General features: G+C 36.7%; 1 protein-coding gene across 1 annotated transcript; it reads left to right on the top strand.

Moving 5' to 3' along the window:
- The first annotated feature begins 13,439 nt into the window (after nt 1–13,439).
- On the top strand, nt 13,440–19,257 carry LOC110940542. The gene is made up of 4 exons (XM_022182085.2): nt 13,440–14,083; nt 14,917–15,132; nt 15,202–15,585; nt 18,593–19,257. The coding sequence occupies exons 1-4, from the start codon at nt 13,574–13,576 to the stop codon at nt 19,061–19,063; spliced, it is 1,581 nt and encodes a 526-aa protein (XP_022037777.1). The 5' UTR covers nt 13,440–13,573; the 3' UTR covers nt 19,064–19,257.
- Nucleotides 19,258–22,285: the final 3,028 nt, after the last annotated feature.

The following is a 22,285-nucleotide window of genomic DNA, read 5'->3' as shown; positions in this document are numbered from 1 at the left end:
CGCTAGGTTTGAGTCTTCCTACTTGCACTTCACACATATCAATGGCCTTGCAAACCATTGGTGATCTCTTTTTCCTTATTTGCTACATACCAGGATTTTTGATAAATACAAAGATTTATTTACTCACTTACACATGAACTCGCTCAACATTATTGTTGATTTTTCAACTTACATGTATTTCAGGGAATTAAAAGATCTGGCACGGTATGGCACGTTTTCCCGCTGCACTAGTTTCCAAGGTCATCCGGGGTTTAGGGAATGTGACTCTTTCCTGGACAAGTCACAGTCCTTAAACTGTGTTTATGTTATGTTTAAGTTGTAATGTTTGTTGAACAAGGTTATGGTTGTTAGGGTGTGATCCCGTTTTAAAACAATGGTACTGTATTTGGTTTTTAAAACTTAATGGATGATTCTTGCATGTTTTAATTCATATAGCTTTGTTATGATTAAGCTATGGTATTAAGAAGTCACACCAAATTAACCACGCTTCCGCAAAGCCAGGGTGTGACACATAAACATAAAGTTCAAAACATAAGTTCGCAGTTCATAAGTTTAAAGTCCGACACATAGGTTTAATAAGTTCATAATGATTTAAATATTAAACACTGGACATAATTGTCCGTACACCACAACGACTCCATCCTCGTGCAAGTTCCAAGCAGTTAGCGACCTGTAAGGCATGTAACAACGAGTCAACAACAAAGTTGAGTGAGTTCACGGTTGGTTGTTTAGTTTTAAGTTGTTTCTGAAAACGTGGTTTGTCTTTCGTTGGCGTAATTGCCGTGGGGGTTACCCCGTAGTTGAAAGAAAGTTTAACCAGTTCATTCTTTATTACCCATACCCTGTTCATGATTAGTGGGGGCTTCCCCATGTGAACTACTAGACCGTATGATATCGACCACTACGCAAGTAAGTTGTGCCCTACATCAGTGTCTATCATCACTGATGGTTTGCCATAGTCCATTAGTACACGCCCGTCCGACTGGCACGGTGTGAGGTTTGTTAAACCTAATAGCGCTATTAACTAATGACCCGCTCGCCATTGGCCTCGGCGATTAAGTCGATATAAAATGAGGGACTTATGATAGAGTTTTGTCTAGTAAGTTTTAAGGTTGTTGTCCTACCCAAGGAGGACGAATGTACGTAGTTCTCCCAAAGAGAATACGCAGGATTATACTGGCATCTTACCCGAGGAGGATGGCCGTACATATCCTACTTAAGTAAGATATGTAGATTCCGTTTTAATTCTTTAACCCATTCCTAAACCACCGGGAATCCCATTCCTTAGAAAGTGTGTGAACTCACCTCGGTTTGCTCGGTTAGATTCTCAAATATAGCTAACAGTCGAGGTCGGTCAATCGCGTCCTAATATAATTTCCAGTTAATCATTTAGTGGTTTTCAAATAGAGCACAAAGTTCCTACACGTATCTATCACATAACATGCATTACTTTAACGGTTTATGCCCATATAAACTCCCCATCCATTCCCATTCACAAATAAACATACGACATTGCACATATCACTTTTATCGACACATAACATGTTAGATCATTCACAGATAACATATTCGACATTTAGACACGCAAATCACTACTTATGTGGTTTTAACTTAATTATCCGAAACTGGGCTGTTTTCAAGCATTTTAATAAAATAGTTATCTTATTTCAAAAATTCCCAACTTTTTATAGAAGATGATAAACGACCCAAATATTATTTTGTAAAAATCTCGGGATCTAATTCATCACCAATATTTTATTAAAAATCATTTTCCGGACTGCACTCAGATTTATTATTTTCTGACTGCAGCCCACGGAATAATTCACTAAAAATTAATTGTAAGTTGGATTTACGAAATTCCAGTGGGACAATTACTAAGACATCAGTGTCCATCTACTGTACAGATTTCATGGGCTGATCCGACACAGAACTCAAGTTATGACTGAAAACATATCACCAATTTTCTGCAGGAAAATGCAGCTCTAGCTGCTGTTACGAAATGGCACTTTAAAAATAGTAAACGGAGTCCAAAAATTATGATTTCGGTGCCATTAGAACCGTATTTCCTAATATCACATTTTAGACTCAAAATATCAGTTTTTCGTTGAGTTTATGACCTGTTTACAGCCAACTGAAGTTGGCTGTAAAGGTTGGACAAATTCTGTTTTCAGTCTTTAACTTCCTAGTTCGTGTTTGATTGATTCCGTTATTAACCAGCAAAACATCAGATAATCAACCAAGAATCATAACAACACCAGATCTACATGATTTACACTAATATTCATCCATTAACCACCTTGTTCATCACTTTAGTAGACTTTTAGTTGGTGATCTTATATGTTAGTGATTTTCAACCGACAAAACTCTTATTAACCACTCTAGACAAGATCAAGAAGGCGTTTAGAGTTACTTACTACTAGCTCGAGGCTAGGGGAGAAACTAGACGAAAAACGATTGGTTAATAGCAACGTAGTTAGGTCCTTGGCAATCCGTAAGCACCGGGCTTCCTTGTGCGTGATCCTTCACCCTTGTATGTGCTTGGACTTGCAAGATTGAAATTGAAAAATGGTGGTGGTGTGGCCTATGTCTTCGGCCGAGAATATCAAGAGAGGGAGAGAGAGATGTAAAGCTTTTGATGTGTGGTTTAGTGAAAGATGTGAGGGACCTTTGGTGCTATTTATAATACTCTTAGTCTAATTACCCAAGGGATTTTATGTCTTCTTGATATGAAGCAAGATGATTAAAATAATCCATCAAGGACCAAGTGTGTCACCTATGTGGTGATCGATCGGTTACCATGGGGGGGGGTTTGGTTCATTTTGAACTAAATAGTTAGGGCCTTAGTTAAGTTTAATTAAGTGTTCAAGATTAGTGTCATGTGTGTTGTAATTTACAACGGGTGCTAGGGTACTCAGGGACCCTAACTAGCTCAGAAAAAGAGAAACAGTGTTAATGACAATATTTTTATGTTCCGGGTAAAGTCCGGTTGTTCGGTTCGGTGTTGTTCCGTTAAAGTGCTTAATTAATCCGTAAGGCGTCATACATATATATTTTTGTAACGTTTTTAATTTTTAACACTCTGGAAATCACACATGACTTTTTAGTAACTTTTCTGTACACTACTAGTGTGTTAACAAGCGCATGTAAATATAACACAGAAATCAGAGAGCAGTTAAGTAATTCCACACAGTCGTCAAACACTTTAATTATCAATAATAAATTGTACGGAATACATGTGATTTTGAGGGTTGTCACAATGAACAAACAAGTGTTGATGATGTTGAGAGTTTTTATTAACACTGACATTTTTAGAATATGTTAAGATGCATATTAAGATTATTAAATTAAATACATACATAGAAAAAAAATTATTGAAATATTCATAAACTATTACACGCTAGAGTTAACACTTGCTAGGATTTCGTAGACTCTGGCATTTCTCCATGTGATTTCATGCTCTCTTTTGTTTTTCAGATCAGTTAGAATGTTGCAGATTTTCTGATCCTGTTTTAGTAGTTGTGTCAGAAACTCTTCTGCATTCTTCTGGAAATCTGATGGAGGAGAGTGGAGGACTTCGTCGAGCAATGCTATAATGTTCCAGGTTTTGTTGTAAGTAGTGTCATTGATTATGTCGACTTTCCTGTTTAGTTCTTCGTCTGTTCTTTTTTCTTTGAGTGACCACATCAAGAATTGTGTTTTAACATCGCTGGTGTCTGACTAGTGGTAGAAGCTGAAGTTTGCCATGTAGATTTTTGTTGGATTTTCTTATTTGGAACAATTTTTGGCAAACAGTGGTTTGTAGGACAATTTGTTGATGTTTTGAATCAAAGTAATCATCGGTCTTTTATAGAGTTTAAAAACGCGTCTACATGGTAAATGAAGAGGTTAATTGTAATTATGATAATCTGCTTTTTTTCTTTGAAGTTCGAAAATTTGTCCCTTAGGTTTCTTGATATTTAATTTTACAGTTTTCCGATAAAAGTTGGGGTATGAAAAGGTTTTTGCATTAAATCTACACGTTTTGATTGATTAGATTATTAAAATGTACAATGAGTTTAAGTGTGATTTCTTTCACTGCTAGATATTTCAGTATATAAACTCATTGCCACTTCACATGTTTTTCATCACGTTTTCCTACGAAGATATCATACTTTCAGGAAAGTCGAGTAATATAGTTTATTAAAATGGCTTCATACACTTCTGCAAAATTAGATGATTTAAAGCAACGTTTTATCAGGCAAATTGAGGAACATGTGTATGAGGATAGGGCTATTCTTTGAGAGCTGAAGAGATGTTTTAATGGATTGCAAGTTGGCCTATTCACGAGAGAGCAGGTTTCCAGAAATCTGATGCGGATGCCTTCAACTTCCGTTCGTGAGCTTTGTGTTGTCAGTAATATAGAGTGCGGTGATAGAGACGTGGAGTTCATGGCGATGCTGAAGGACATACATCGAGAGGTTCAGCAATCGATGGAGTTAAAGCTAAAATTTCTTAATTCTTGCTGTTAATGTTAGATTTGAAAGTTTAGTTGTTCAGTATGTTATGTAATTATTGGACTTTTAATGTCATGAATAAATGAATAAATTTTAATCTTATGAATCTATGTTGTTGCATTTTACTTTTACTTATTTAGTGTTTGAGTTTGATTTAGATTATGTTGATGTTGAATTGTGTGTGAACAGATGTTTGGTAAGTCAGCAGAGGTTTAATAGGATCAAGGGTTGGTTTAATGGTGAACACATGAATGCAAAGATAAAACAAGGTATAAAATTTGATCATTGATAGCAGTTTTTTGAACCTTCTTATGAAACAACTGTGTATTCTAACGACTGTTGATTTACCACTGCTGAAGAAATGAATAAATTTTAATACTTTTAATCTTTGTTGTCGCATCTTCATTTTGATGTTGATGTGTAACATCTAGAATATTTGTTCATCAATAACAGTTTTTGGAAGAATTTGCGGTAAGACCTAATTACAAAGAGTCAATATTTGCTATTGTAAAAGGTGTGTTGTAGCTAAAGTCTGATAAAAGAGAGCATATGTTGATGAATAAATGTCTGAAGATGCAAAGGTCTGCTATGGGCCAACAGATGTTAACGAACAACAGCTGATATTCAATCTTAAAATGCTCAACAGAGGTTTTGATACAAACAGTGGTTGGGCTAATAGCAGATGTTAGACTATTGACTGTTGAGTTACAACTATTGAAAACAACTGTTTTTGAAACTTCTGCTTGCCTAAAAATACATCCACTGCTAAAGGTATCATCTATTGTCATAACTTCTGTTTATCCTAATGATTGTTTATTTACTATACTGTTGACTGTCATCCATTATCCCAAGAGAGGTTCTGACATGGACAGATGTTAGCTAAAAATAAAACAACTGCTGAAAGTTATCATCTGTTCTCATAACTTCTGTTTATCTAACGACTGTTTGACTCACACTGTTCCCAACTTCTGTAGTCGGCCAACAGAGGTTTCCAAACAATTGTCATCGGTTGTCGCAAGAGCGGTTCTGACGTGGACAGATCTTAGCCATCAGATATTTGTAACTACTGCCACGTCAGCCTTCACTTTTTCTCTCTATATAAAAGATGTTTCATCCCTAAATTGAGCTTCTACCACTGCCGTCTCGAGTTCAAAATTCTTAAAAACAGTTTCCAATATATTAAAAACCCTCCAACTTAAACCCTGTTTCATCCCCAAATCACCTTCTTCTCTGATCATGTCTCTGAACATCAAAAACCCTCACAACTACCTCCCCATCTTTGAGAAAACCAGCAAAAATACCAGCTTTCACTCAATAATTGACCTTTTAACGTCATTAAAACACAAATCAATCCTTACTGCTGATGCTCCGGTTCATACAGAAACACTCTGACAATTTTGGTTTAATGCTGAAATAGAGTCTGAAGATAATAATCCAGTTGCCATCACATCTAAGGTCGGGAAAAGTGTGGTACGAATTTCTCCATTTACAATTTCCACTACATTTGCATTGGACGACTTGGGAGGTAAGACCAACTTTGGAAAATCTGAACTTCATACAGAGTTCATTGAAAGAGGGTATGGTGCACAATTAAAGGAAGTTACTATGTACAAACCAAACTTCCCTCCGCCAATGAAATTTTTGTTTCATACTCTTTTAACTTGTCTCTCAGCCAAGACCACCGCATTTAATGAGATACCTTTAAACATTCAGTATTTGGGTTATGCTGTTTTAACAAAATCTGATTGTAATTTATCACAAGCACTGTTTTCTGATTGTTGACTAGTGTGAAAAATGTGAAAAAATTGAAAAAAAGTGTTCGTAATAATGCTTTTCTGTTGTATCCAAGACTTCTAAGCTACTACCTATGAAAACAAGTGTCACAAACAGATTTTGAACAAGGTGTAACTTTTCAAATAAATAGTCTTACAAGTAAAACTTTTACTAGACTTATGGATAAAGAGTCAAAAGTTCCAAAAACAGAAATAAAGGGGGATGAGCCTGTTTTAGATGCGTCCACATCTGTTGCTTAAACCTTTGTTGTTGAGCTAACTGCTGCTGGTGATCATGACACCACAACCGGTGTTGTGAAACACACACCAGGAAAACGCAAAAAAGAAACTTGTCACATCCAAAAAGCCCACCAAAACCAAACAAAATAAAAAGGTTCCTCTAGAAGATGAGATCCCAGAGGTTAATCTAGTGACAACACAAATGTCACTTGAAACCACTGCTGCTACTTCCTCATAGTTGTTGGAAAGATCTCAACCCATCCAAACTCCTCATGTATCCTCACAAAAGGATCATGTTGTAAGCACATGGACACCACAACATGAAGTAGACCTTTCATATGAAAGTATGTTTAGAAGTCCCTCTTCTCAAGTTCCATCAACAATATTACCTCTGTTTGAAGCAATTGAATTTCAGAAACAAAACAGCTCCTCTAATCCACACATTATTGAGAGTAGAGCGCAACAAATGACTGTGTCTGAACCAATTCAATCTGCTATCCTACAAATAGTTAAGGAGGTTATCCCCGTTGAGTATTACGAAACTCTTGGTGGTAGTTCAAGTGGAGCAGCCACTACAACTGTTGAAACCATTGGTGATCAGTTGGACAGTGGTTACATCATTAAGACTTCCTTGAAGGCAACCACTGATGAGGTTACAACTGTAATCTCTGCTTTATTAGGAAGTCCCCAGAACCAAGAAATAGGGGCATCTGTTTCTGATGATATGGAGACTTCTCCTATTATCAAAACAAATACAACCACTACAGGTGGGAATTCAGATGATCCTATTAAAGTAGGTGATGAATTAAGTTATAAGGATTTGACGATTAGAGTGCCTACCATTGAAACAGATGTTGCTGAAATGAAAGAATTGATTAAGCAGATGATAGAGCCTTTTAAAAGTCAACCTACCACACAAGAAATTGCCAATGAGGTTTGGAATTCTATGCAACCCATCCTTCAAGCTCAGAGGAATTTGGCTGAAAGTAACCACAATTTCAGTTTGGAATTTATCAGAAATTTGGTTGATACCAGGTATAAAGACACACAGGCAGACGTTATGAACATTAAGGAACATCTGTTGAAACTTACTGGCTCCACCCCTACATCAATATTTGAGAAAGATGATGATGATGATGATGATGATGATGATGATGATGATGATGATGATGATGATAATGATGCCAAAAAAGGGAGAGAAAGATTCACTGAGAAAGTTGCCACCAGATTCAAAAGCTAATCCTATAGAAATTGTATCCTCTACTGAACCTAAATCCAAACCTTCTCCAAAAAACCACCACAAAAGAAGGAGAAAATAGCTTCAACACCATCATCACCCATTCTGTTAATAGATGCTGATATAACAAAAGTATCAGCAGATGTTAGCCAAACAGCTGCTGAGACACCAATTGTTTCAGCAGAAGTTTGTCAAACATCTGCCATGATCATTTTCACTACACCAACCACAATCCAACCACCTCCAATGTCACAAAGATTTCCCATACATTCATCTTCACTACCAAAACATTCTCCTTTACCAGAAATCATGTCCACACGTAAGAGAAAAACTCATATTGTGTTAGAAGATGATGAGGAAATTAAATCAGCACTCCCTGTATCATCTGCCTCCATTCAAAGCAGTCCATGCTCATCATTTCCACCCAGAGAACCTACTTCATCTCTTCCAATTGCTACACTACCATCAATCATTCCTCTGGAAGCTCAATATCCTCTGGAGTTAGTCATTGCTAAAGGTGAAATTGAATCATTCTTCACAATAGAGGATCCATCTAAAAGATCCTCAGGAGTTAGTTATTGTTAAAGACTATTGAAGACCAATCCACTTAAGAAGTCAAAGAACTGATCAACCTTTGTGGAAAGCACTACTAGAGCTTCATCAGTGGTTGAGCCCATCAACAGATAGCTTCAACAGCACTTTGTAATCAGTGTTTTGTATTGATCAGTGTTTAGAGTTAGTTAGTGCTGTTAGATGTCACTATCTAGGTGACATCAGCCAAGATGCCACAGTGGTTAGGATTGTACTATAAATAGACAGTGTCTGTACTATTCTATTAGCTTGCACACTCACTTGCATTTTGTACGAACAATCACTTGTGAACTCAAGCTGAAGGGGAGATAGTAGTTCATGCATGCATATTAAATCATTGTGTAATACAATCTTTTGATTAAAAGCATTCATGATGAAAGCTGTTCTTCCATTGTTTGTGTTATAAAGTTTTTCTTTTTATTCGTTGCAAATTATTCATCTATTTATCATCTTCCATTAATCATTTCTTAAAAACAATACAAACAATTAAACTTAGATCCTAATAGAGAGATTGCCTGATTCTGAGATATTACGTCTTTTTACAGAATTGATATCTTGGGTAATATACAAGATCTTCTGATTTTGCGTCAGCAATGGCCTAGATCTTGTAGAATACTTTCGCGCTTTAAATCCAAAAAATGCACAAAATTGAAAATGTCGAAAGATATTACAATTGTAGTCAAAAGATTCCTAAGTGGAACACACCTCTAAGTTGAGCCTTCATCTCTTTTTCGGTACGGGGGTACTTGTAACAAGCTGAACTTTTGGTTGTCCCTATTTTATCGTTATTTCATTCGTAAATGCTTGTACTCCGAGATTCGATGATTACCCAGGGTTGACTATAATTTTAAACGCATTTTACATCGCTTATTTATCGCATTTAAACGCTTATTACTTAAATGCTCATCGCAACGCGAACTCAAAATGTGAATTTATTTATATTATTTGTGTTTTTAAATGTTAGATATGTTATATGTGTTAATACTCGCTCGAAACGCTCAAATGCTCACCCGCACAACCCGATTCATCACGCTAAAACGCAATGCAACGCAACACTTAATACCTCGCTAAAATACTTAAAGTACTCTAACTAACTAACTAACTAACTAACTAACTAACTAACTAACTAACTAACTAACTAACTAACTAACTAACTAACTAACTAACTAACTAACTAACTAACTAACTAACTAACTAACTAACTAACTAACTAACTAACTAACTAACTAACTAACTAACTAACTAACTAACTAACTAACTAACTAACTAACTAACTAACTAACTAACTAACTAACTAACTAACTAACTAACTAACTAACTAACTAACTAACTAACTAACTAACTAACTAACTAACTAACTAACTAACTAACTAACTAACTAACTAACTAACTAACTAACTAACTAACTAACTAACTAACTAACTAACTAACTAACTAACTAACTAACTAACTAACTAACTAACTAACTAACTAACTAACTAACTAACTAACTAACTAACTAACTAACTAACTAACTAACGCAACCAAACACACCAAACGAACATCCGATACGCGAAACGAAAGCCACTCACACTAAACAAGCGGCTTCGTACGAAGGCACCTGGCCTCGTACGAAGGCACCTGGCCTCGTACGAAGGCACCTGGCCTCGTACGAAGGCAACCTGCGCACATCACTCCCTCTATAAATACCAAGCTCACTCCTTTCTTCACTACTTGCTGCCATTTCGCACAAAAACGCTCCCAACCTGTTGTCTCTCTCTTTTCCAAGTAAGATTCATTATTTTTACATGTTACACAACGTTTTCCACAACGATTTTTCACGAGTTTATCTCCGATTTCATCTAAACTTCCCTTCTTTTTACAAAAACCTTCATCTTTTTCAACAAACTTTTGATTTTGCTACGGATCTACACTTAGACGAGTGTATTGGGCTTAGCTTTGGCTTCCCAAGATAGAAATCTGAATATCTCGCACTCACCAAGTGTTTAATCAAAAGAAAAAACTGTTTTAAACTCGATTTTTACACTAAAATGGACCAAAACTGAAATATGTTTCGTTCACTGGATAGTGGGACGAAGCCGTGTCGAAACCGTCATGAAAAGGACTCGAAAACACATCCGATTCAGGCGAAAATGCCGCTCCGAACACAAAAATAGCCACTTGTGCGAGCTGGACTGGCTTGTACGAAGCCCCGGCTTCGTACGAAGGCACTGCCTTCGTATGAAGACACCCTTCGTACCAACCAGCCCCCGTTCCCATATGTGACTCTCTCACTCAAAAGACCTCTCCGGCTCTAAGTTTAATCCGTAGCTTAAGGCTGGAGGGATGAACACTCGATTTCCCGAAGACAGGCGCGAAGAACACTCGATTTTGGACATGGAAACAAGCATCGTGCACGAAGGTGGTAAAGAGTGAGTGAGAGAGAGAGAAATAAAGCTGGTAGAAAGATATAAGAAGAGTGAGTGAGAGAGAGAGAAATAAAGCTGGTAGAGTGAGTGATATAGGAGGGAGATAGAGGAGGAGAGGAGGGTGATGGTGGTAAAGAGTGAGTGAGAGAGAGAGAGAAATAAAGCTGGTAGAAAGAGTGATATAGGAGGGAGATAGAGGAGGAGATGAGGGTGAGATGAGAGCGAGAAAGAGAGATTAATAGGTTTTTTTTAATAAAAAGACAAAAAGATATAAAAAAACCTAGTATATATATAACATTACCAAAATACCTTCCAAATTAATAGAGGCTTTGGATGGAGTTAGACCCGTGGAGCAAATTAGAGAAAAACTAGTAACATCAAGGAATAAAATAGCTATTTTTAAAGGATTGAGACAAAACCGTTAAAACGACCAAATCACAGGGAGCAAAATGGAAGTTTACTTAAAAAAAGAGTTAAACGCCATTCTAGGCCATGTGGTTTGGGCCATTTTGGCTAGGGCCGACAATTTTACACGAATACACAACACGAACCTACACGAAGTTAACAGGTATCGTGTATGGCCTTAACATGTATCGTGTACCAAACAAGTAGACACGATATTACCTGTTAATTTTCGTGTATAAACAGGTTAAATACCTGTTTACCTGTTAATACCCGTTAGTACACGATAAGAAACTAAATTAAATAAAACTCATCAACCATGTGCTTGTGGGTTCCTTAATTCCTTTTTATTTCCATTCCTCATTCAATTCAAAAAAATAAAACCCTAAACTCCCTCTATAACTCTCAGATAGCATGTCGTGTTCGTGTTAACAAGTATTAACAGGTAATTTTCGTGTATAACAGTCGAATAATCATGTTAACAGGTATTAACAGGTAATTTTCGTGTATATCGTGTCGTGTTCGTGTTTGAAAAAAAGGACACGATAAGTTATCGTGTCGTGTTTGTGTATCGGATTTCGTGTATCGTGTCTTATCGTGTCATGTCTTATCGTGTACGGGTATACACGATATGCCAGCCCTAATTTTGGCAGTTTAGTCCAAAGGTTTTATTTTTCTCATGTGGGTCCAAAAACGTTTCACTGTTGCCATTTTAGTCTACTAGATTAACTTTATCCATTTTTTCTGTTAACCAGAAGGGCAATTCGGTCATTTTATATGTAATTCTGTTAACAAGAAAGGCAATTCGGCCATATAAAATGACCGAATCGCCCTTCTCATTAACAAAAATAATGAATGAAGTTAACCCGGTGAACTAAAATGAAAACAATAAAACCTTATTAGATACGCAGGCAAAAAATAAAATATTTGGACTAAACTATCAAAATGGTTCAAACCAAGTGTACTAAATTTAACTATGAGAAAAATGCCCGGATAGTCCCTTTGGTTTCGCCTTTTTTCACCTATAGTCCCCAACTTTCTAAAATTACCTGAATAGTCCCAAAGTTTTCAATTTTCGTTTCCGGATAGTCCCTGGCGTGGATGGGGGTTAATTTTTTTTGTTAAGTGGGTGTGAAATGACTATAATGCCCTTACTGGTTAAAAAAAGGGACCCACCTTTATTCTACCCCTACCCCTACCCTACCCCCTCTCCCTCACTCCTTTCTCTCTTCCTCTTTCTCTTTCTTTTATATGTCTGCAACATTAGATCAACTTCATCCGAAACATCTCCACTTCACCACCACCACCACTTCATATGCCCTACCCTCCACCACCCTTCACCACCATCTCCACATTTCACCACCACCACCACCACCACCATCCGAAACAACTTGCAAATCAACACGATAGGCATCTGGAACGGTCTCAGATCGGTCGCTGGCCGGTTCATCAAGATCTGGAATGAAAACCAGTTGTCGAGTTACGGAATCCGGTTTGCAGAGAGATGATAAGTTGTGTTCTTACTGGTTTCGTCAAGATTGCTGTTGATTCTGTTTTTTATGATCCAAAACTTTAACAGAATTAAACCCACCGGAGACTCGAGTTCAGGTCAAATACATGTCCGATACTGGTTTCGTCAAGATTGCTGTTGAGCTTTGACTGATATATGCTTCACGGATGAGCGAATCACAGGACCGGAGTCGAGGTACAGGTCCGATACAGGCCCAGTTTGTCCTGATTTTGCAGGTTTCTGTTTCGGTTTAGGCCGATTTTGCACCGATACAGGTCCCATTTGGCCCGATTTTGATGATTGGATCTTGAAAGTCTGTCTTTTTTATTGCTTTTCTGTAGTTTAATTGGTGAATTGGAATTGGGGTGAAAGTAGGTAATGTTTGGTGGTCATATGTGTTGTGTTATGTGAGATTGATTTTGGTTGCCTCTGATCGGTGGTGGCGGTTATCTGGTTGTTGCAGGTTAAGGAGAGAATGGGGAAGAAGACATAGGCTGGGGGTGGGGTGGGTAGGTGGGGCCCACATGTATTTTTTTATTCTTTTAATGTTTTGTTTGTTGTTTTTTAATAGTAAGGGCGTTATAGTCATTTCACACCCACTTAACAAAAAAAATTTAACCCCTATTCACGCCAGGAACTATCCGGGAACGAAAATTGAAAACTTGGGGAACTATTCATGTAATTTTAGAAAGTTGGGAACTATAGGTAAAAAAAAGCGAAACTACATGAACTATCCGAACATTTTTCTCTTTAACTATAAAAAAAAGTTTGATGTTTATAGACAGGTTCATCTATGCCATAGATGATATTGCATCTTCCCGCCCATTCCCAAACCCCAAATTGCTTATTTGCTAATTGCTTGCTGTAGTTTCTGCCGCCGTTGCTTCCTTCCTTCCAGTGGGAGAAGAAGAAGAAGAGTGATGATCGGAAGACTAGAAAATGGAGGGCACCATACGATGATCAAAGACCGATTTCTAGGGTTTCTAATCTGGCAGTCATTCCAGTCCACACTCGTCTACTTCCTCGCCAAAACCCTATTCCTCCCATCCACCACCACCACCACCACCATCACCATCATCCTTTCCTTCTTCTTCTTCCACCTCTCTCTTCTCCTCTTCTCCTCTTCCCTCTTCCTCGTGTCCTCTCCTCAGCCCGTTGCCGGAGTTTCCCCTGTCGAACTCTTCTTTGGCCTGCTTAGACTCGTATTTGTGTATGGAGGCCAGCCCTTGCCTCCTGATTTCAGACGGAGGGCTAGGGTTACGCTGCGATTTTTATTCTTTGTAGGCTCCTCTGCGGTCTCTGCTTATCTGGCTGTGCTTTGCCTTTGTGGAGGAGGCACATTAGGGCTTAGGGGTTTGCTTCTTGGATTCATTTACGGACCGCATTATGTCTTCACCAGGAGATGGGTTTTGGACTTCCCCATCCTTCAGGTGAGCTCACTCTCTCTCTTAATGTGTTTTTTTCTCAACTACAGCTACTGCTATTACTATTATTGTTGTTATTAGATGCTCATTTTGTGCTACCTGCTGCTTTACTATACTTTAGATGTCAAAAGAATAGAAACCCTAGCCATATGAGTGCTGGCTACTTTGTTAAAGCCCTAAGCATATGAAATAGCTTGTTGATTAACCAGTATGGGATTTGCATTTCAAAGTGATTGGCTGCAGCGATTTGGTAAACCATTCTATTCTAAGCAGTCAATAGCGGTGGGGTCTTCCAAAATAGCCGAACCACTATTGTCTGCACTATTTTGGATGCCTTGGTTGATGTGGACTCCTAGGAAGATTTCATGGCTTACGGTTAGATCGTGTTTCAAATATTGGCACTTTTTGAGTTTTGATATTACTATTAATATTAATATCGTATGTCTTACGTTTTATATATATGTATATATCTGTATGATATAAAATTACCGATATCCCACCGCGATAACCTATATCTCAAATATCAAGCCTTGACCGCTGTTTGATTTTGGACAACTATTACTGCATAGCTTCTATTTATGATAAGTTGCTTATTAAGTGCTTAATTTTCTTACTTAGTTTCTAATATAATCAGGATTTGCTAAACAGTAAGAACCATTTAATTGTGTTTATTCAATAACGCATGATCACTTTTGAAAGGCACATCCAAGTATTATGGTCAGTTGAGAGTTTGATATCATCATAACTTTTCTAATCAACCAACTGGATTCTTGTGTCTGGCATGTCAAAATTTGCACGGGAAGTTTCTTTTTTACTGATTTTAGTGTTCATGTTGACAGCGGCCTCTTTTCTTCAGCTATAAAATGGGCGTTCAGAAGGCAGTTGTAAAAGCCATTAGTCTTTCAAGCACTGGATATTTAGTCTCTTTGGTGGTACCAATATTTATTAGTGACCGCAAGGAGACAATGCGGGATCTCGTCCTTGAGCAGATTGTTTTCTACTTTGCATCATGTGTGGTGTTTCTCTGTTGGGAACTGAATCGCCATTTGCTTCAGGTCTAATTCCTTAAACACATTTTTTGTATTAACTTGAGGTGCTAATGTACTAAATTTCCAAAACTATAGGTGTTTCTTACAAGGAGGTATATGTTTGCTCCCCCTAAAGGGTCAGCAGCAGCAGCAACGAACCCAAGTGATCATCTTCTTGCAGCTTTGGAGAACACGACGGAAAGATCATTTGTGCATCATCTTGCTTATCTTGATCTGTGTATGGTGAGCGAGAGTAATGTTGACACATGGCGTCGAGCTGCGTTTTTTGAAGAAACTGGGGAGACCTACAAAAAGGTGATAGCTGTATGTTTGAAGCCCTTGGAACAGCTCACTTTGGATTTGACTGAGGGGCTCGGAAGTTCTCTCGAGAAGTCAACGTTCCAACTGTCTCATCAGTTACGCTCAGCTGCTGAGCTGTCTTCAGTTTCAGGACTCCATGAACCATTTTATGACTTTCAGGTGAATATTTGTTTCTTTTTTCCATTCTGCATCAGTACATTTTTTTTCAATGATTTTTTGTATGCACTTTTTTTTTTTTAAATTTTTTTGGTAAAATGATTTAGGAGGCTTTGTGCTTCAAAATACAATCTAGGCGACTTGACTTGTTACTCTTTAGCTATTTTTCCTTATCTGTTTTTTTTTTTCTTTTTTTTCCTTATCTGTTAGATGTAGAACAAACACGCATTTACCCATCTATAAAAAAATAAGTCAAAATTGCAGCTTCTAATCTTTCATTACGACTTGAAGTTAATGTAAATAGATGAATTGAGGTTCTTGTAGTTGAATGCTCCCTTGCATGTTTCTCTGTCATGTTGTTTCAAAGTTCTAATTCTTTTACCAGAAGAATAAATATTAAAAGGCAAAAGTTTTAGATGCACTATAAGCTGCTAGTTTTGTGTCATTTAGCATCGTTATTTGTATGCCTGGAAACACGGGTCGTTTTAAGGATGTGTCATATTGGTTTGGGTCAGAGCGGGTCGTTGGGTCATATTGGTTCGGGTCAAAACGGGTTGTTATACAAATGGCATGTCAGCAGTACTAAATTCTTTATGCTAAAACCATACTCTGAATCAAAACAGAAATTGAATTCAGAACAGCTTTAAAATGGATAACCAAAATTTGATGAAACCTAAAAACACTGTTTTAACTTAGAAATTTAAAACTGATTGAGAAAGAAAGCCGCCGATCGTTTCATTCCGGTGGCAATTAAGAATTAACTGGAATTAAGAAAGTGGAGAACCGCCGATCGATTCATTTCGGCGCCGATTCAGCCACTTTCTCGTATGGCGTTAAAAGAGTTTACTGGAGTTTCACTGCCGGAAGCACATACTAGATGACACGGAGACGACCATTTCCGATTGTGGCCGATTCCGGTGTAAGAAACCCTAATCTAATTGCTTAGTAGAATATGAAGAGGTGTGTTTCAAGAGAAATTATGATAATCAGATAACGTGCTCCTTTGACCCGCTCTTTTATTTCAAACCCAATCTGACCCATGCTCTAAATTTCAATTTTTGAAATTGCCCAATCTGACCCATTGGTAATAATATATGACCCAAACTAACTCATAAACATAAAATAAAAAGTCCATATTGACCCATTTGTAGGGGTTTGGGTTGAGATTGCTGGGTGTAGCTATTTGGGAATATGAGATCTGTATAGACAGACTCAAAGGTAATGAGATTTGGAATCAATAGTAGCACAGCCGTTTTCTTTTTGGGCTGTCAACTTAATGGTTTGCATTCATGCTCTATTTTAGGTGCATTTTATAAATGCTATATATGTTTGTATATTGTCCATTTTACTCTTTTTGATATTAACTAAGTTGCTGTGTATCTATAAATATTTTTATGAAAAAAGAGCATATCAACTCATTTATGATAAGGATTAATTTCATATACACCCTTACAAATTTTAAAATTTTCATATATACCCAACCCAAACTAAAAATATCATATATGCCCTTACAAAGTAGTTAAAATATCATATATACCCAATTTATTAAAAACAATCTAATAAATGATCATTTTATCTTTATTAATTTTAACTTCAAGCTTTTGTATATGCTCATCTTTTAACTTCATATTATATATAACACATTTTTAGCTTAAATTTATTTTACCCATTTTTATTTTTACCCATAAACAATAGTATACTCCATATATAATATTTAAGCTAAATAAATTATGCTAGAAATGAGTAAATATAATATTTGAAGTTAAAGGTCATATGTGAGATTTCAAAGTTTTAGAAATATAAGGGTAAAGTTGTCATTTACTAAATTGTTTTAAATGAATTGGGTATATATGGTATTTCAACTACTTTGTAAGGGTATATATGATATTAAAACCATTCACAAATATTTTATTTCTAGTCACTAAACACAAGTATATGATATTGGCAGTTTGTAACTTGGATGCCCTAATTTTTTAGCCTATAAATACACCCCTATGTGATTACAATCCTTGTCGTTGTCACCTCAGTAAAATGATTGTCTCACTAGTGCGGCCCGTGGATTAAGGTCAGTTTAGACTGAACCACATAAAATCATGTGTTTCTTTATTTTATGGTTGTGTGTGTGTTCTGAGTTTGTGCCGAGCATCAAAAGATTTTGATCAGCAAGCTTGATTAGAACCAGTTGATTAACAACAATACTGAAGATGTTTTTTACTCACTACCATCACTTAGAAGAATGTGAAAATGTGAGATCTAGACTCATGTTAGGTCTATTTGGACAAGTTTAGTTCTTATCATGAAGCAGTTTACGTTAATTAATAGATTTGATGCCGTGTGTTTTCATTAGCGCCTCAATAATTAATGGAAAGGTTTTCATTTAGACAACATAACCCTGGTTTCATTTGGGTTTATGGGGAAGGTTTCAGATTAGATAACATACACACCCTTGTTCGTTTTCATGAGATAGGTGCAGAATCATTGATGTTTGAAACAAAACAGAATTTGCTTTTGTTGAAGGTTTTAGATTTACGGGTCAAGTTATTCTACAAAGGCTTGTAATTGTAAGAAGTGTAAGAAGGATTTATAGAGTGACAAGTGTCTAATAAGCTAAAACTAAACCCACTACATCACCACCAAAAACCTAAACCCCCCCCCACCCCCTCGGCAAAATTTTTTTTTTTTTTTTTTTTTGGGGGGGGGGTGAGGGTTTAGGTTTTTGGTGGTGGTGGATGTTTAAGGTTTTCTTTTTCTTTTTTTTGTAGTGGGGTTTTTTGTGTAGTGGGTTTTTTTTAGGTTATTGGACACTTGTCACTCTATAAATCCTTCTTACAATTAGGATCCTTTGTATTTGATCCTAATCCTTAGATTTACAATTTGTGTAACAGGGTTTAAGATTTGCAACATGTTATGATGCTAACAATTTTTGTAAAATAACTAACGCATAAAGTAGGTTTATAAGTCCTATACTATTAGAATCATACTTGATGTTTTTAAATATAATGATTTACAGGTATGTGCTTGGAGTGCGCGTATTGCATCCTCACTAACAATACGGTCCCACAAAGAAGATCGTTTGGGGGTTGCCCAACTCTCTGGTTGCAATGCTGCTACAATCACCACTCTTCTGTCTTGTTTATTAGCTGTTGAAACTTTAATGGGTAAAAAGACCAACCTCCAACCATCTAACGCCCAATATCCCGCCAATATCAAATGGGCCGCATTAAGCCCAACAACAGCAACAACAGTTGGCATCATACCAAACAAGAAAGACAGCCCACACTATGCAAAAGCATATTCCATGGCCGACATTCTCAGGACTTCAATTTACCAAATCGTGTCAAATTTCCATCACGAAATGATTACCAGTTCGAAAAATGGATTGCTTGAAAAGGATTGGGTTAGTAATGGTAAGCCTTTGTATGGAAGCCGTGAGCTTATCTTACACAAGCTAAGAATGTTTCTTGAATTTCAAGCTAACTAGCTGTTTAAGGCTCAGGAATGCTAGCTGTTGATGTGTCTGTCTGTCCTTTTGCTTCCATCTTTTTTCACCACTCTAATGAATGTACTACAAACATACGACGTTGAGACCTTAAAACGAGAGTTATTGAATTCATCATATCAGGCTTTTTAATTTTGTAATCTCAAAATCATTCCTTGAGGATGATTCTTCTCTTTTATGAATTCTTATTTATTTAGTTGCTGTGAAATAGATAATTTATTCCGCATAAAGAAAGTCTTGGTATGGTTTGAAACTCTTTATGGCGTAATAGGTCGTCGGGTTTAGGGTTCTGGTTAAATTTGACTCTTTGGTCAAATTGGGTCAAAACATGTTTTAGTAGAAATTTATCAAAAAACAAGTTGATTGGTTAAATTGGACTCTTTGGTCAAATTGGGTCAAAACATGTTTTAGTTGAAATTTGTCAAAAAAACAAGTTGATAATTGTATTAGTTGATAACTGTATTATATATAATGGGTCAAAAGGGTTTAGGATTCTGGTTAAAATCGGTTAGAACGGATTCAAGTCAAAATGATTTTTTGGTGGCACGGGTTGGGTTATGTGTTCCGACGAGAATCTGTATTTGTGCAGATTTTTGTTTGTTTTTACTTTTTTTTATTAAATTCCTATAAGATTTTTCAGATAACCAGACAAGAAATGATGAAACAAAATCATAACATCTCTATTGGATAAGGCTTCAGTTAGAAGATGTTATTCGTTTTGATATTTGATTTATTCCTACATGAATACGGTATTGTCATAACATTACAAGATGGTATGTATTGGACTATTGAGGTTGGTGCCGATGGACAAGTTCTTTAGGAATACTTACGTTACGTTTGGAGGTTTTAAGTTCAAGTTTCATAGACTAAGAGATTAAAGAAATTCGCCTTCAACAAAAATGTGCGTATTAAACATTAATCTACGTATACACAATCTTTTATCTAATAAGCTATCTTATTTATTTATTTGTGTTACAAGAGTACGCTAACAGAAGTTAAAATAAGTTCTAGAATAATGCTTATATTTATTAGTCAACTAGGTTATAGTTCAATGTATTACATGGGTAAAGTTATCCTACAAAGTCTTCTAAACATAACCCAAGAAAATCTGGAGTAGTCGTCGCTCACTACCAAGCAATATACATCGCCTGTGAAACTCTTCACGCTAACTAGACCGAATAAATTCATGTGTAATCTTTCAAGGGGCAGTTTAATAGAATTGAACATCTTTATCGGATGCAACTTTTTCTTCTGTTTGCCCGTCTTACAACCGAAGCAGTCATCATTCATATGAAACTTTTAACGTTAACACTATTCACAAGCTGATTTTTAACCAGATAGTGCATCTTCCTCAGATGTATTCCATTTTTCTATGCCATAGAACATATTCTTTCTCTATTGCCTTTATGATGAAGCACTGAGCTGTCTGTGAAGTAATGAATGCAAGACTCATGTCTAAGACATATAAATCATTTTCTCGAGGAGCCGGCATGAGGATCCACTCTTCTGGAATTATGAATCCTGGTTTGAGTATCATACACTCCTTATCGGTAAATTGTGTTGAAAATTTCTTGTCACAGATCTGCAAGACGCTCAGCAGATTGTTTTTGTAACGCCTCGTATCTTCGTATTTCTATTTTAAAAATATTCGTATCCGTATTCTAATTTTAGAAACCTTACATTCGTATTTTAATTTCAATCTCACAATTCGAGGCGTTAATCATAATAAAATTCATATTATATACATATTTTTTTATTATTCACACAACCGATCATTTAAATACGTATTTATAAGTAAACCGACATAATTATACGTATAAATACTTATACGCACATCCTCAATACTTGAATTATACTTTATACTTTTTATATACTCAATTACATAATATATACTTAAGAAATACCAATAAATATACCAATCATCTTTCCACCTCATCAATCCTCTTCCACCTTCTTTAGCCAATCATATTTCACCCTTTTCCACCTCCTTTCTCCACCAATCATCTTTTCAATCCTCTTCCACTTTTTTAACCAATCATATTTCACCCTTTTCCATCTTCTCTACCTATAAATACCAACCTCCTTCTACCATTTTCTTCACACCATTCTTCTCTCCATCTCTCTAATTCTCTCAATCTCTCTAAATCAAGAATTCTAAGAATTCTAAAAGGACATTAGGTGTTCCAACCATTCTTCTCTCAACCTCTTTACTTCTCTCAAATCTTCAAAGCAAGGAAGAGAACTCTAAGAGTTCTAAAAGAAAACACTAAGTGTTTTAAAGGAAGCTTTGAAGCTCCAACTCTTCACGGAATCACCAAAGAAAACTTTGCAAAAATGTGGGTATATTTGAACCCCCTTTTCGTTTACACCTTTTGGGGTGTAACATGTTAAACTATAAACTTACACTTAAACTTTATTCTTAAATGCACAAACATTCCTTATACATGCATGATGTGTGTAAAATGCAACATATAAATCACATCAATTAAGGCGTAAAATTAACCCTTTTTAAGTACTAATGTTGGAAAAAGAGTGTTTTTGTCTTCCTTTTGTATTTTCAGGATGAAATGAGCTCAAATTCACAAAAGAAGCAAAAAGACAACTAATTCTAGCATAAATACAAGAAAAGGAATAAAAGTAGACTGCCCGGACCCTCAACGGCATCCTCCAAAGCAAAGAAGAGAAAACAGAAGCCTGAACACGCCCCGTGCTCAGCCAGCACGGGGCCGTGCCCAAGAAGCAGCATAAAAGACAAACTTGTAGAAGCTTCCATTGCCCACCACGGGGCCGTGTCCAGTGAGCACGGGGGCGTGGTGAAAGTACAGCAGGCGCATTAATTGTAATTGCGAATTACAATTAATGAGGAGAGAGAGTGTCAGACGGGCACGGGGGCGTGTCCAGCGGACACGGGGCCGTGCCCAGCCTTCTGTTCAACCTATAAATAGGAGTGCTTGGTTTCATTCCATCTCATCCCTTGGCACACCACCCCTCTCACACTTCATCCACCACCCACCACCACCATAACACCATCATCCATTGTCCATCGTAGAGTGTGTGAGTCGTCTCGGGATCCAAGATTGATCGTAAGAGTTCTTGACAATCAAGGCCATGTTTGCCTAAGTCTCTTACATCACTTGGTGAAGACAAGTGTTTAGTATAATACTTTTTATTTTTAATCTTTTGCACTTTTTATTTGGTTTTGTA

This window comes from Helianthus annuus, chromosome 5, assembly GCF_002127325.2.
Source record: "Helianthus annuus cultivar XRQ/B chromosome 5, HanXRQr2.0-SUNRISE, whole genome shotgun sequence".
Taxonomy (NCBI): domain Eukaryota; kingdom Viridiplantae; phylum Streptophyta; class Magnoliopsida; order Asterales; family Asteraceae; genus Helianthus; species Helianthus annuus.
Note: the sequence above shows the minus strand (reverse complement) of the source record. Positions and strands in the feature narration are given on the sequence as shown.

Excerpts from the sequence above, each read along its gene's own strand:
- LOC110940542 (XM_022182085.2), top strand. The coding sequence starts at position 13,574 with ATGATCGGAAGACTAGAAAATGGAGGGCACCATACGATGATCAAAGAC. Across the intron at positions 15,133-15,201 it reads TGAATCGCCATTTGCTTCAG|GTGTTTCTTACAAGGAGGTA; the intron begins GTCTAATTCCTT and ends CCAAAACTATAG. Across the intron at positions 15,586-18,592 it reads AACCATTTTATGACTTTCAG|GTATGTGCTTGGAGTGCGCG; the intron begins GTGAATATTTGT and ends AATGATTTACAG.